Source organism: Rhea pennata, chromosome 19, assembly GCF_028389875.1.
Source record: "Rhea pennata isolate bPtePen1 chromosome 19, bPtePen1.pri, whole genome shotgun sequence".
Lineage (NCBI taxonomy): Eukaryota > Metazoa > Chordata > Aves > Rheiformes > Rheidae > Rhea > Rhea pennata.
The window spans coordinates 409,737-422,735 of NC_084681.1; the positions used below are offsets into that span (position 1 = coordinate 409,737).

General features: G+C 47.2%; 1 protein-coding gene across 1 annotated transcript; it reads left to right on the forward strand.

Annotated features, from left to right (window-relative positions):
• Nucleotides 1-1,638: 1,638 nt before the first annotated feature.
• On the forward strand, nucleotides 1,639-11,662 carry P4HB (prolyl 4-hydroxylase subunit beta). The gene is made up of 11 exons (XM_062591682.1): nucleotides 1,639-1,870; nucleotides 2,192-2,398; nucleotides 3,363-3,496; nucleotides 3,727-3,864; nucleotides 7,078-7,182; nucleotides 7,483-7,608; nucleotides 8,040-8,240; nucleotides 8,957-9,077; nucleotides 9,261-9,442; nucleotides 9,888-9,974; nucleotides 10,606-11,662. Exons 1-11 carry the CDS (start codon nucleotides 1,717-1,719, stop codon nucleotides 10,693-10,695), a joined length of 1,545 nt encoding a protein of 514 aa, XP_062447666.1. The 5' UTR covers nucleotides 1,639-1,716; the 3' UTR covers nucleotides 10,696-11,662.
• The last annotated feature ends 1,337 nt before the right edge of the window (nucleotides 11,663-12,999 follow it).

The following is a 12,999-nucleotide window of genomic DNA, read 5'->3' on the forward strand; positions in this document are numbered from 1 at the left end:
AGCACTAGTGGGAGTGAGTGCTGCAGCCTGGCAAGGATCCCCACATACTGCCAGCCAGCATGCTGCTGCATGACTGTGTTCTCTATAATGGGGAGCACGTACTTGGGCCCTTTTGGGATTCACTGCGGGGCTTCACTGATCTCTGCTTGCTGCTTTCAGTTTGCTGGTTCTCTGCAATCCATTTGTGGGGGCTAGTGGGACTGAGCAAAATGAAATAGTCTCCTTTAGCTGTGTCCATGCTGCGAAGCCGCCTGCTCTGTGGAGCTACAAGTATGACTGATGCTCCAAGTGAGACAACGGCCTTGCTCTAGGGAGCATGGGGACAGGATACACGTGTGCAGTGGAGGTGAGGGCAGACAACCAGGCAGTTCCACTGTGATGACACCGTGCAATTGCTGAACATGATGACTCCTGGCACCAGCAGTTCTTTTTTTTTGCTGCTGTCAAGCACCACTGAGCCCTGCTGGTCCCAGCAATGGGCAGGGAGCCACCTTCATCCTCGGGTCCAAGGCACTGGCCCCTTCCTCACACCAACGACCCCTTAGGAGCGCCTGGAGGCAGCAAGAGCACAGAGACCTGGAGGGAGCTGCTGTGGGGGCTGCTGAACAGGCTGGCTGTGCCCAGGGCACCAGTGGTGTCGTCATGGCAGCGGTGCTGCGATGGTGGTGTCACGGTAGCAGTGCTGCTAGGGTTGCGTCATGGCAGCAGTGCCATGGTGGCAGCGGTGTCACGGTGGTGGTGCTGCAGTGGCGGTGGTGTCATGTAGCAGTGGTGTCAGCGTGGCATCATGGCGGTGGGGTGTCATATCACGGCGGCGGAGCCGTCATGGCCGCGGGGTGTCATGGCGGAGGAGGTGTCACAGTAGTTGTGTGAGGGAGGCAGTGGTGTCGCAGCAGAGGAGGCGTCACGGCGGCAGAGGCGCCATGGCATCACGGCGGCGGAGCCGTCATGGCCGCGGGGTGTCATGGCGGAGGAGGTGTCACAGTAGTTGTGTGAGGGAGGCAGTGGTGTCGCAGCAGAGGAGGCGTCACGGCGGCAGAGGCGCCATGGCATCACGGCGGCGGAGCCGTCATGGCCGCGGGGTGTCATGGCGGAGGCGTCACAGCGGTGTCACAGTGACGTCACGGTGGCCTTGGACTTGGCACCGACCTCGGCCAGCGGCGCCGCGCGCCGTGACGTGTCCAGGGTCACGTGCCCCAGGACGGTCCCTCCAGCGGGGACGTGCAGCCCCGCGCGCCGCTGGAAGCCCTCCTTCCCTTCCGGGTCGGGGTCACGGAGCGGCCGACGCGGCCCAGTCAGAATCCACCACGCAGGACTGCCGGCGCAGGCACGGCGCATGCGCGCTTCCGCCCCCGCTGGGGCCGCCCCAGTGCCACGTTCGAGAGCCGGCGGCCGCGGAATGGGCCGAGCGGCGCCCGGACGGCGGCGCCGACCAATGGCAGACGACAGGGCGGAGGAAGAGACCAATCCCGGCGCACAAGAGAAGAGCGAGGCGCTCAGCCAACCAGCAGCGGCGGAAGGGGGGCGTGCCTAACTCGACAGCGAATAGGAAGCGGGGAGAGGCCAGGGAGCTGGGCCCAGCCAATGGCAGGCAGAGGCGACGCCGCGCGGCGCGGCCAATGGGGCGCGGCGGCGGCGGGGAGGAGGCGGGTTTATAAAGGGAGGCGGGCGCGGCGCGGCCCCCAGGCCCGACCCGCCGCCGCCGCCATCATCGCGATGAGGGTGCTGCGCGCGCTCGTGCCCCTGCTCTGCCTGCTGCCGCTGGGCCGCGCGCAGGCCGAGCCCGAGGAGGAGGACGGCGTCCTGGTGCTGCGCGCCGCTTCCTTCGAGCAGGCGCTGGCGGCCCACCGCTACCTGCTGGTGGAGTTCTGTGAGTCCCGCCGGGCTGGGGCCTGGGCCGGGGCGCGGGGGCCGTGTGGGGGGCCGGCCGGGGGGGTGAGGGGCTGCTCGCCCCCGAGGAAGCGCCTGGGGCGCGTCGGGGAGGGAGCGGCTGCAGCGCCGGGGCCTGCCCGGGGCGCGGGAGGGTGGCGCTGAGGGGCGAGGCCGGGGCTGGGGAGTCGTGTCCCGGGCGGGGGGCCGACCGGGGCAGAGGCCCCCGAGGTGGCCCGGCCTCGTTCCTCGCTGTCCCGCGGCCCCTGCTTGCGGAGCTCGGGGGTGCCGGGGGCCGGTGCTGATGGGCGCTGTCCGGCAGATGCCCCATGGTGTGGGCACTGCAAGGCTCTGGCGCCCGAGTACGTGAAGGCGGCAGCGAAGCTGAAGGAGGAGGGCTCTGAGATCCGTCTGGCTAAGGTGGATGCCACAGAGGAGTCGGAGCTGGCACAACAGTTTGGCGTGCGTGGCTACCCCACCATCAAGTTCTTCAAGAACGGTGACAAGGCTGCTCCCAAGGAGTACACTGGTGAGTCTGGGCTGCTGCTCGTTCTGCCACAGCCCAGGTGCTGAGGGTAACATGGTAGCTGGGTCCTTGCATGTAGCCTGGTGCTTATACGTGGCTGCTGCTGCTCTGACTGTGTGGCTGGACAAGGTCCACTGTGAAAGTGAGGCTCGTGCCCTGGGGAGGCAGCCTCTGCCTTAGCTAAGAAATGCCAGGGGCAGCAAGATGTTCAGCACAGGAATTTTAAAGTGCCCATTGTAAATGTTCACTTCTAACTCTATTTCACTAATGTGATGAGGAACTCTGCCTTATGGTCCAGTGAGGAAAATGTTAAGGAACAAATGAGGTCAGAACATAAGTCTATGCTGAACAGACTTCCTAACCCAAAGCTGGGAAAAATCTATATTGGAACTAAAACAGATGAAATATTTGTGCAGGCAAGTAACACAGCTGAATTGCTTTGTTGCTGCTTGGCTTTACTCAAGCAACATATCACCAAGAATTGAGGAAAAGTGCTTGGGCAGTTGTGTACAGTAGCCAGGAGAAACCTTAAGACAAAGGTGGTATTACCAAGATCAATACTGAATGTGTAACAAAATGTTGCTGAACTGAGGCACAGTGTGCTGGACTCTTAAGGGCAAGATGCAGAGTACTGATTTTGAAAGGAGAAGGTGATGTATTTACATGAAAGTTATCAACAAGCTGGAGAAGTGCTGTATTAATGATAATGCTGATCAAAGTTTAAGAGTGTACTGGCTGGATTAGATGTGAAAAGAATGGATTTTTAAGAGCCCTTGTACCTTGAGTTAATGTTTATTAATGAGCTTAATTACACTAGGAGTGGAAGGAAAAGAGTTGCATAAATGATGTCTTGATTCTTCCCAACCTCTAGGTTAGCTGCTGAACAGTGTCTAAAAATACAAAATGTTTTTCCTTCTGAGGTATAAGAACACGAAAGTGAATCAGTGTTCTTATCTTTCTGGTGTAGCTGGCAGAGAAGCAGATGATATTGTCAGCTGGCTGAAGAAACGCACTGGTCCAGCTGCAACTACCTTGACAGATGCTGCTGCAGCGGAGACATTAGTAGATTCCAATGAAGTGGTTGTGATTGGCTTTTTTAAGGTAGAGTTTGCTTACATCTGAGAGGCTCTTGTGTATGTTTAGTCTCTTCTGCTTTCTGTCATACTGAGGATCTGACCTCATATGGTTGAGCTGGGAGCTGGGGCTCTTAAGTTGTGAAACACTTACTGTCCTGCCTTACTTGATCTTCAAGTTCTCTGGCTAATAAACCCTGGGAACTTCTTGCTTCATCTTGTTGTATCCCAAGTGAAAAACCTTTCTTTATTTTCTAGGATTTTGCATCAGATGCTGCTAAGGAGTTCTTGCTGGCAGCAGAATCGATTGATGATATTCCTTTTGGGATCTCTTCCAGTGCTGATGTCTTCTTCAAGTATGAGCTAAGCAAAGATGGAGTTGTCCTCTTCAAGAAGGTATGGGTTCATGTGCAGTTTGAACACCAGACTGAGCTTGATTTTTCTGCCTGTTCTTACCTTTTTTCTAATTAGAGAACTAGATTCAAATGAGGTCAGTGATCCCCTGCTGTATAAGACTGTAAAAGATCCTCAACAGTCAAACTGGTAATTTCCACCCTGAGGGCCTGGGGGGAGGGAGAGGAACATAGCCTGCAGCCTCCTTGCGGGGTGTGATGCTGCTGCAGAGCCCAGCTTTCCTGTGCAGAGGGCTTAGTCAGCAGAGGGCAGCATTGTTGCTCTCCTGGCTCATCTCCTCTGTTCCCAGAGCTGCCTGGGTGTTGGATCCAAAGTATTACTTCAGTCTTGCTTTTCTGTTTCTCAGATATCTGTCTGCAATGCAGAAATGGTCAGTGCGATCCTTGAAATATTTATCACCATAACTAATGAGGTTTCCCTTGCCTCTTATCAAACTTTGAAGGTCTTAAACAAAACAACAGCCAAGTTCCCATGATATTCTGTTTGCTTGTGACTTTTAACAAAGTTGCTTTAGAAGTACTTGGTACTTACCTCTGCTGCAGTCAGTTGGTGGCTATGTCCAAGAGGCATGTGTTCTATGTCTTTAGAAATTGCTGTGGGTTCCACAGCATAGTGATTACAGCAAGGTTTATAAGAGGATTTGCAGTTTTAGCTGAGTAGGTTGGGGCAGTTACATTGTGTGCAAAAGGGTGCTGATGATCCATACAATCAAACTTATTGATGCTCTTTACCTATTAAAATCTGTATTATCAGGTGAAATTCTAGATTGGGGAAGACAAAAGGCTCTTTAGACTTGATGCTACTGCTTATATGGGGAGCAGTAAGGCAGGACAGAAAGCTGCTTTGGGTTCATACTGATTAAACTTGTAAGCACAAAGATCAGTCTGACCTATCTGAGCTAAGACAACCTAAAGGACTTCATGATTTCTTATTTCACTTTCTTCATTCAGCTAAAGTAGCTTATTTTATTTCACTACTCCTCTAAAATTGTAGCTTAGTTCTTACAGTTTTAGGAGTTTGTATCCTGAAATTGTCTGAGGTTTCTCAGACCAGACTGAGGATGCAAGTTAGATTCTCTAGCTAAGGACTTCCAAATGCTAGGATCTCCCAAGCAGAATAGTATTGGGAGTGAGGATGACAAGCCAAACAGTATTTAGTTATTGAACGACTTACATGCCGGAGAACAAAATATAGGTAGTATACCTGTGCGTATGTAATCTTTTCATATACTCTCTTCATTGTTAATGCTGGGTTGAAATAACTGTTTGCAGGGATTTTCTTATCTTCTGCTCTTGTCATTTGACAAATGCTCAAGTCCAAAAAGAAACATTTCTCTAGAACTGACATTCTCTTTGCTGACAGCTGTGGGGAGTGCTACTGTCAGATCTGGAGTTGGGCAACACAACTGCTTTGAAGTAGCTAGGTTATAGCTATGACTTCCAGCACTGATAAGTTATTGACTGTCTTTTATTTGTACATTACATGTATACTTTTATGTTTAATTAAAAGGACTTGATTGATTTCATTTAATGTGCTATATTCTAGCACAAGTGCTTGTAAGCTCGGTTGTTGTTTTCCCTGCTTAGGAAGAACTGAGTCAATGGCATGACTCTTCTATAATAGTAAAGAAATTCTCAAGCCATTTTCCATAATTTTAGTCAGCTTGAGCATATTTGGAATTAAAAGCAGTTCTATTCCTGGCAACTTTTATGTTAAAGCATTAGGAAGGGAAGAGCCTTGTCTGGAAAGGCATTTCATAAGCTGAAGATGGGCTATAAGGTGCTGTGGAAGTAACATGCCCTGTGGAAGAAAGAAGGCAGGATGCTTTTCAGCCTTTTGAAACTCCTTGTTCTTGTCTCAGTGCGTGTAATGGTAGTGCCATGAGAGCAAATATGTCCAGTCTTGCCCCCCCCCAACCCAAGGTGAAAATGAACAGCAATGGTAATCAAATATGGGTGCATAAGAACCAGTCTGCTGTTTGTTTTAACAGCATTTGTGTCTCTGGAATTTGGCTCAGCTTCCTGCAACTAGTCATGCCTACACCGAGAGTGTTTGGCTAGTCATTCTTGCCTCATTCTTTGTGTGAGTTGTCCAGACTTGCACAGACCCCGAAGCCACCATTTCAAGGGCATTAAGGAGATGGTCAATATTCTTTAAAGTATTTATGAAGTTTTCTTCCAGCGTTAAATGTTTTGCTCAGCTTTTCAACTGAGACTGATACGCTTCTTCTAACCTGGGGTTATTTGAGTTCACTATCTTGCTTCTGCCAGTAACTCCAGCATTGCACTGCCATGGGACCATCGTGGTGTCCTGCATATCCTCTCTTTAATCTTGATGCTCCTCTATTGTTTTTCTGTCTTCAAGATACCAGAGATGGTTCTGACAATCCTGGTCAGTGATACAGGTGTTGTCCTAATATGTTAGGAGATTTGGAATCTCTAACAAATGTGCATGTTAAATGTGCTATTGCCTCTCCAACAATAGAGGCTGAAACAAACCCACAGAGCTGAGTAAATTGCTATTTACTTCCACTGCATGGTGTGGACTTTGCTGTCAGACTTCTTTGATAGCACTGTCTGGTTAATTTGTGTGCCTCTGTGCTGACACTGCTGATTCCTGCTAGGCAGAAAGCTGCCCATGCTCTGACACTAACTGGCACTTGTGTTAGCTTCTCACTGGTCTACCTAATGCCATCTACAATTTTGTAAGGCAGCTATTAAATTAACCCTCCTTGGTGAGCCACCTAGCAAGTGGTTTCATGATCACATGGATCAATGCAGAGAGCTGAGTTGAATGTCTGTATTGTTGCTGTACACCTTTTGCTGTTCAGGGTGATTTAGGACCTTGCTTGTGTGGAAAATGAGTACGTTGATCCAGATTGTATGTGGAAATGTGACCTTATTAAGAGATGGAAATCTGTTCTGAATAAGTGCAGCTGGGATCTGTTGAAGCAGTGATTCTGGTGTAAATGTATCTTGAAAGAAATTCTATGGAATATAGAAGGGTGACATGTTTTAATGCAAGAATACATCTAATTTAGAATGTGGTGCTAATAATGCCAAGGTCAAGGGTTTGATCCCTGTGTGGGCCACTTGTTTGAAGGTTGGGCTAGATGATCTCCAGAGGTCCCTTCCAACCTTACCAATTCTATGATTAAAAACACTCTTTCAATTTAAAATGACCTTCTTTTTGCAGTTTGATGAAGGCCGTAACAACTTTGAAGGGGATCTCACAAAAGAGAACTTACTAAACTTCATCAAGTCTAACCAGTTGCCTCTGGTCATAGAATTCACTGAACAGGTAGGTCTTCAGATATTTGGTCAGCAGTCTTTCTATAGCCATGGTATGATTATAGCTTAGTTGAAAAATGTAGTTTGTATTGTCTTGTTTTGTCTTGGAGCAGGTTGGGGTTGTGGAGGGGGTCTAATATCTATGTAGGTTTCCTTAGATCTATATTGCATAAGGGAAGAACACCAGGGAAAAGGAGGCATAAGTTTGATGCTCAAAGCTGTCCTGTACTGTTGGAGACTTCTGTGATCTAGTCAAAATGGCAGAGTCCTGCTGGCCTTCCAAAAATAAGCTTTATCTTCTGTTCTTCAGACTGCTCCTAAAATCTTTGGAGGAGAGATTAAGACTCATATTCTGCTGTTCTTACCAAAAAGTGTGTCTGATTATCAAGAGAAACTGGACAACTTCAAGACTGCAGCTGGAAGCTTCAAAGGGAAGGTGAGATGGATTTCTTGAATTCAGAATTCAGTGACCACCTCCTGCAGAGTATTATAACACTACCTGCCTATAGCTACTTTACTGGTAGTGGAAGCTAGCTCTATGTCCATTGATAGTGGGTGACTGCATCACTTACTGGCTTGAACAGTTGCACAAGCCAGTTTTTATGGGAAAAGCAGTCAACTCTTGACTTTCCTTCCTGTGAATGTAAATATGACTGTGCTGCAATCAACATTGGTGCCAGGTCTGCTTGCATGCTGCTTGAAACATTGCAGTACCAGTGTTTGTACTCTTGACAAGATGCCTTTTCAGTCAGCTTGGAGAAGGAAGGATTGGGGCAGTTTAGCTGCTATCTGTGCAGGTGTTCTTACAGAAGTATAACCAAGTGGAACTTGTCTTCACCATACTGCTTTTGATTTTTTTCTCCAAAGATCCTGTTCATATTCATAGATAGTGATCACAGTGACAACCAGAGGATTTTGGAATTTTTTGGCCTAAAGAAGGAAGAATGTCCTGCTGTACGTTTGATCACACTGGAGGAAGAAATGACCAAATACAAACCTGAATCAGAAGACCTCACAGCAGACAAGATCAAAGAGTTCTGTAATAAGTTCCTGGATGGCAAGATAAAGGTAATGAAGATGAATGCTGGTGATATTCCTACTTCCTAGCAAACAAATTGTGTGGAACTGTGTAATATGCAAGTCATCTGGAGAAAATCCTTCCAACTACCTTGCAGATTATCTAGCAGGCTTTGTGCTGAGAAACAAAGGGCAAAACCCCAGAGGCATGAAGGCTGTAGGGAAGCAGTTATATACTGATACCTGAGTACAGCCAGAGTCTGCTCTTTCTGCTGCTTAGAGGAACTGTGCTGTTTATCCAGCTGTTCCTTCTGTTAGCCAGCAGTGGAAGGTGTTTAACTTTTGTGTGGCAGAAAGAGCTTAAGAGCCTTCAGCTCTAACCTCCTGGGAGGTAGATGTGTGGCAGAAAGAGCTTAAGAGCCTTCAGCTCTAACCTCCTGGGAGGTAGCTGTGTGTAACTGTAGTCCAGTAGTGACTGTTTAGCTAGACTCAATCATGTGTGAATGACATAGTCAGCAATTGTTTCCTTTCTGCAGAGCTAAATTGTAGTTCTTTCCACATCAGCACCTGTTCGTGCTTGTTCAGGGTGGGGAGTAGATTTTCTGTAAGAGAAAGAGGAAGCAACTGATTCATCTGATGTCTCAGTCATAGGCTATAAGCAAGTTAGGGGGTTGAATAAACTGGTGTTTTCTTTGATGTGTAACTGCTTGTATATTCCAAGCAGTTCTATAGCAAACTGGATCTTTAAATTCAGCTTCTTATTCTAGCCTCACCTGATGAGCCAGGATCTTCCAGAAGACTGGGACAGCCAGCCTGTCAAAGTTCTAGTTGGGAAGAATTTTGAAGATGTTGCTTTTGATGAGAATAAGAATGTCTTTGTAGAGTTCTGTAAGTATCTTTCAACAGCTGGTGCCAAGTAACTGATGTGAAGGGGGTGCCAAGAAACTTGCAGGGCTACAATTAGGGAGAAAACATCTTATGATGGAATCCAAACCACAAGGGAATGCATCAGCTGAAAATATTAGCATGTGAACTAGGTTGTTTGGTGCTAGCTCTGTTTTTAATTAACAGATGCTCCCTGGTGTGGCCACTGTAAGCAGCTCGCTCCTATCTGGGACAAGCTTGGAGAGACCTACAAGGACCATGAGAATATTGTCATTGCCAAGATGGATTCAACAGCCAATGAAGTAGAGGCAGTGAAAATCCACAGCTTCCCCACACTCAAGTTCTTCCCTGCAGGTTCTGGCAGAAATGTAAGGCAGCTGATCTCCTTATAAATCATATAACAAGGGAGCACTAGAAATGTTTAGTGATCTGCTTTTGTTCTCTGTTCTGGAGAAAGGCTTGTGGGAGGGCTCTGTTTTGTAGGGATGAAACACATCAGAACAAGTCTACAGGACATCTGAGACCCTTTTGGGGGGCTGGGTTGTAGGAAAGTTTGGGGGGAAGTGGGAATGGGGGAAAAGAGGGAAGTATAGCAGAGGACGGTGTGCTCATCTGCAGGCTATTCTCTCCTCGCAGTGATCTCTGAAGTCTAGTGGCTGAGCTGTTTTCCTTCGTCTCATATGGGTGAAGGTGAATTTTTAAATTCCCTTTTGCTTGGCATGTTAACTGTTGCTCAGAAAGAGAATTCTCCTCTCCAGGGGTGTGGTTCCCTATGTGCCCATAACCATTATCTTGATGTTTTCTCTTGTGTAGGTAATTGACTATAATGGGGAGCGGACACTAGAAGGCTTCAAAAAATTCTTGGAGAGTGGAGGTCAGGATGGTGCAGCTGCTGATGATGTGAGTAATGTGAACAAACACAGTGCTTTGGGCAGGGAGAATGCAGAGTGTGGGCTGGATCTGCTGCTGCATGAATCCTGAGTCCTAAATAAGATCTTCAGTTGTGTGGTGGAAAAGGATATTGGTGGTGATAAACTGTGACCTGTCTGATCAGTTGCACCCTGCTAGCTACTAGCCTGTAATGGACTATTTAGAACACTTGGGTTGAGTGTGAAACATGCCTCTTGAGGCATAAATACAAGCACATGGAAACCACTGGTACTGCAGCCCCTAAACCCTGTACAAGCTGTCTCTGCTGGTTGTCATGCAAACTGCTAAACTACTTCAGGCTTGCTTTTTTTGTTTAAGAAATCTTGCCCAGCACCTGGAACTTCGGCAACATGATGAATGTTACCACGAAATACTTAGTTGGAAGTTCCTCCCCTTTCTGGAGGAGAGCGTGTTGGTATGGGCTTAGGGTTTCCTGATCTTTAGTTTTTCTCAAATTCAGAGCTCTTGACTGAAGCCTCTGGATGGTTTGCTAACATGGCAGCAGAGGATACAGTAGATGGATCAGAGAAACTATTCTATGCTTAGTTTTGGATTTGTCTAAGGTGCTAGAAAACAGCAGTTATCTTTTTATTCTATACAGGATCTGGAGGACCTGGAGACAGATGAAGAAACAGACCTTGAGGAAGGTGATGATGATGAAGACCAGAAAATCCAAAAAGATGAATTGTAAAGAGAAGACTGATCTGCATCACCCAAAAATCAGACACTAAACTGGCTGCTGTGATGCAGCCCAGTGAGTCCAGAAACCCATTAAGATTTAAAGCAGAAGGCGAGTGACTGGAAATCCAGGGATTGGCTTTTAAAGTAACGCTTTACCCTCACTTGTCTGTACACTTGACTATCTTTTCTTTTCAGTTTTGAGAAGGGATCTGTCACTAGGTAGCCATTCCAGCCAGCTGGGCTCATTTTTTTTATTGTGATGTACTTTTTTTGTACATGGCTTTTGTTTCAAGTATTCTGTTCTTCTGGGTAGAAACAGGTTGTGAAGTGGTAACATGAGTTTAATTGCGAAACACTTTGGAGCCTTGCCACTAAACTCTTCCATGAAAGCTTTTTTCCTTTAAATCTAAAGGCCATAGTTTATTTCTCCACCTGGCAGAGTCCTTAATTGTCTCAGCTGTTCTTCCCTGGAGTCAGCCTTCAGTATATGTAGTGGGGAGAGGCAGTAGGCTGATGGCATCATTCTGGTGAAAGGTGGATATGAAGATGCTTCTCTACATGCTGGCCAGATGTTTCCTTTTCCATCTACTTTAAGACATTTGCAGATGACTGTTCCAAATACCTAGAAGGGTGGAATACTGTGCACTGGCTGTGGCAGGCTCTGGTGGGTGGAGATGACTGGCTCACCAGCATTAGACAAGACCTAGCTGTGTGGCCACCCCTTTGATCAAATACAAAACAGTCTTGCACTCACTTTCCTTGCATTATTTTGAATGGGTTGACCAGGCCAGTGGGTGGTGCGGGAGGACCTGAAAAAGTATGGCAAACAGGACACTTAAGATTACTGGGTATTGGGGAGGAACTTGAACAGGGGAGTGCCCCAAAGGCCTGAGCAAATCAGGCTGGTTCTTAGCATTCTGCTACAATAACATTGGAACTGAATTTGTTGGCCAAATAAAGTTGAGATTTTAATACTATTCTGTCTCTTTGCCTTTTTCAAAACAGAACTAATATTATTCAGATCTGATCTTAAAGTGGATTAAGATTCTAGGATGATTCTCAGAAGATTCTGTCAAAATGTTGGAAGAGATTATCAGCTTTTCTCTGTTTGCAGTAAATACCAGGCTTTGAGAGAAACTAGAATTTCTGAACACCTGCAGTTTTAGATGGCTTTGTGATGCCTTTAATACAAATTCTTTCAGATTGCCTCTTCAGTTTATAAAGGAAAAACATCTAATGTCCAGACCAAATCAGCTTGTGCAGGCAGACAACTAACAGCTCTGGTAGCAGCAAGAGGAGGACGCTGGCTTGGGCTTTGAGAATAAGCAGCTCTGTTTGCCAGCTGGCTTAAGGTGGTAAGACCTCATTGCTGTGAAGCAGTTAACCAAGGAATTTGCATTCAGGGAAACCTGGGACTGCCTGCAGCTTTGCTCTTCAGGCTCACATGATCCAGTGAGCTATACTGCTATTTCCAAACTGGTCACTTACTGTTGAAAATATTTTTGTAAGGAAATATGTTATAAATGTCACATGGGGAGGGAATAGTGAACCTGGAGGCCAATTCAGGAGCCTACTGACTCCTGTCACCTGATGTGTGTGCACTGGAGTTGCAGAATAGAGGGCTTGTTCACCATTTGGCTGTTATGCCAGCTCCTACCTGCTACTGTGGTTCCCCCTGGAAATGGAGAGTCCTGGCTTGATGTGCACAAACATTCAGGTTAGAAGTAGTGACCTGTACTGAACAGGATTTACTGAGCCATGGGATCAGTGAACAGTGTTAACTGCTGCCTGTTCTAGTAATTAGTCATGTTCTGTATGCTGGCTATCTGTGGCTAGATGGAGAAGGATCTTTGAAGATGTCTGTCCAAGGCTACAACTTTCTATGTCTAAAGGTGGGCAATAGACCTGTTCCTAGTGTAGCCCAATTGTCAATGCTGTACCTAAACAGAGCAGGCAGTCCTAGCTGTTCCTGTTTATGAACTGGGGTTGATGACTGGTACTTGCTTCTGAGTAAGCAAAGCTGCTTTGCTTTTGAGGTGGAGAGGAAGGAGGACTGTTCTTAAGAGCCTTCCAGTGGAATTTCTTGGCTAGGAATCAGCTCAAAAAGGTTCATTTTTGTGCAGCCAGTTAAAGTGTAAATAAGATTAAGCTCTATAATTGTCCTCTGGTAATAGTCTGGGTCCTGACATACTCAGTTTAGAAAAGAAGCAGCTTTTCTCATATAGCAAGGCTGCTCTGTCAGAGTAGGACTCTGAGTCATCTGCACACAGCTAATTGCTGTTCCAAGGAAACAGGCCGAAGGTGTTCTCTCTCC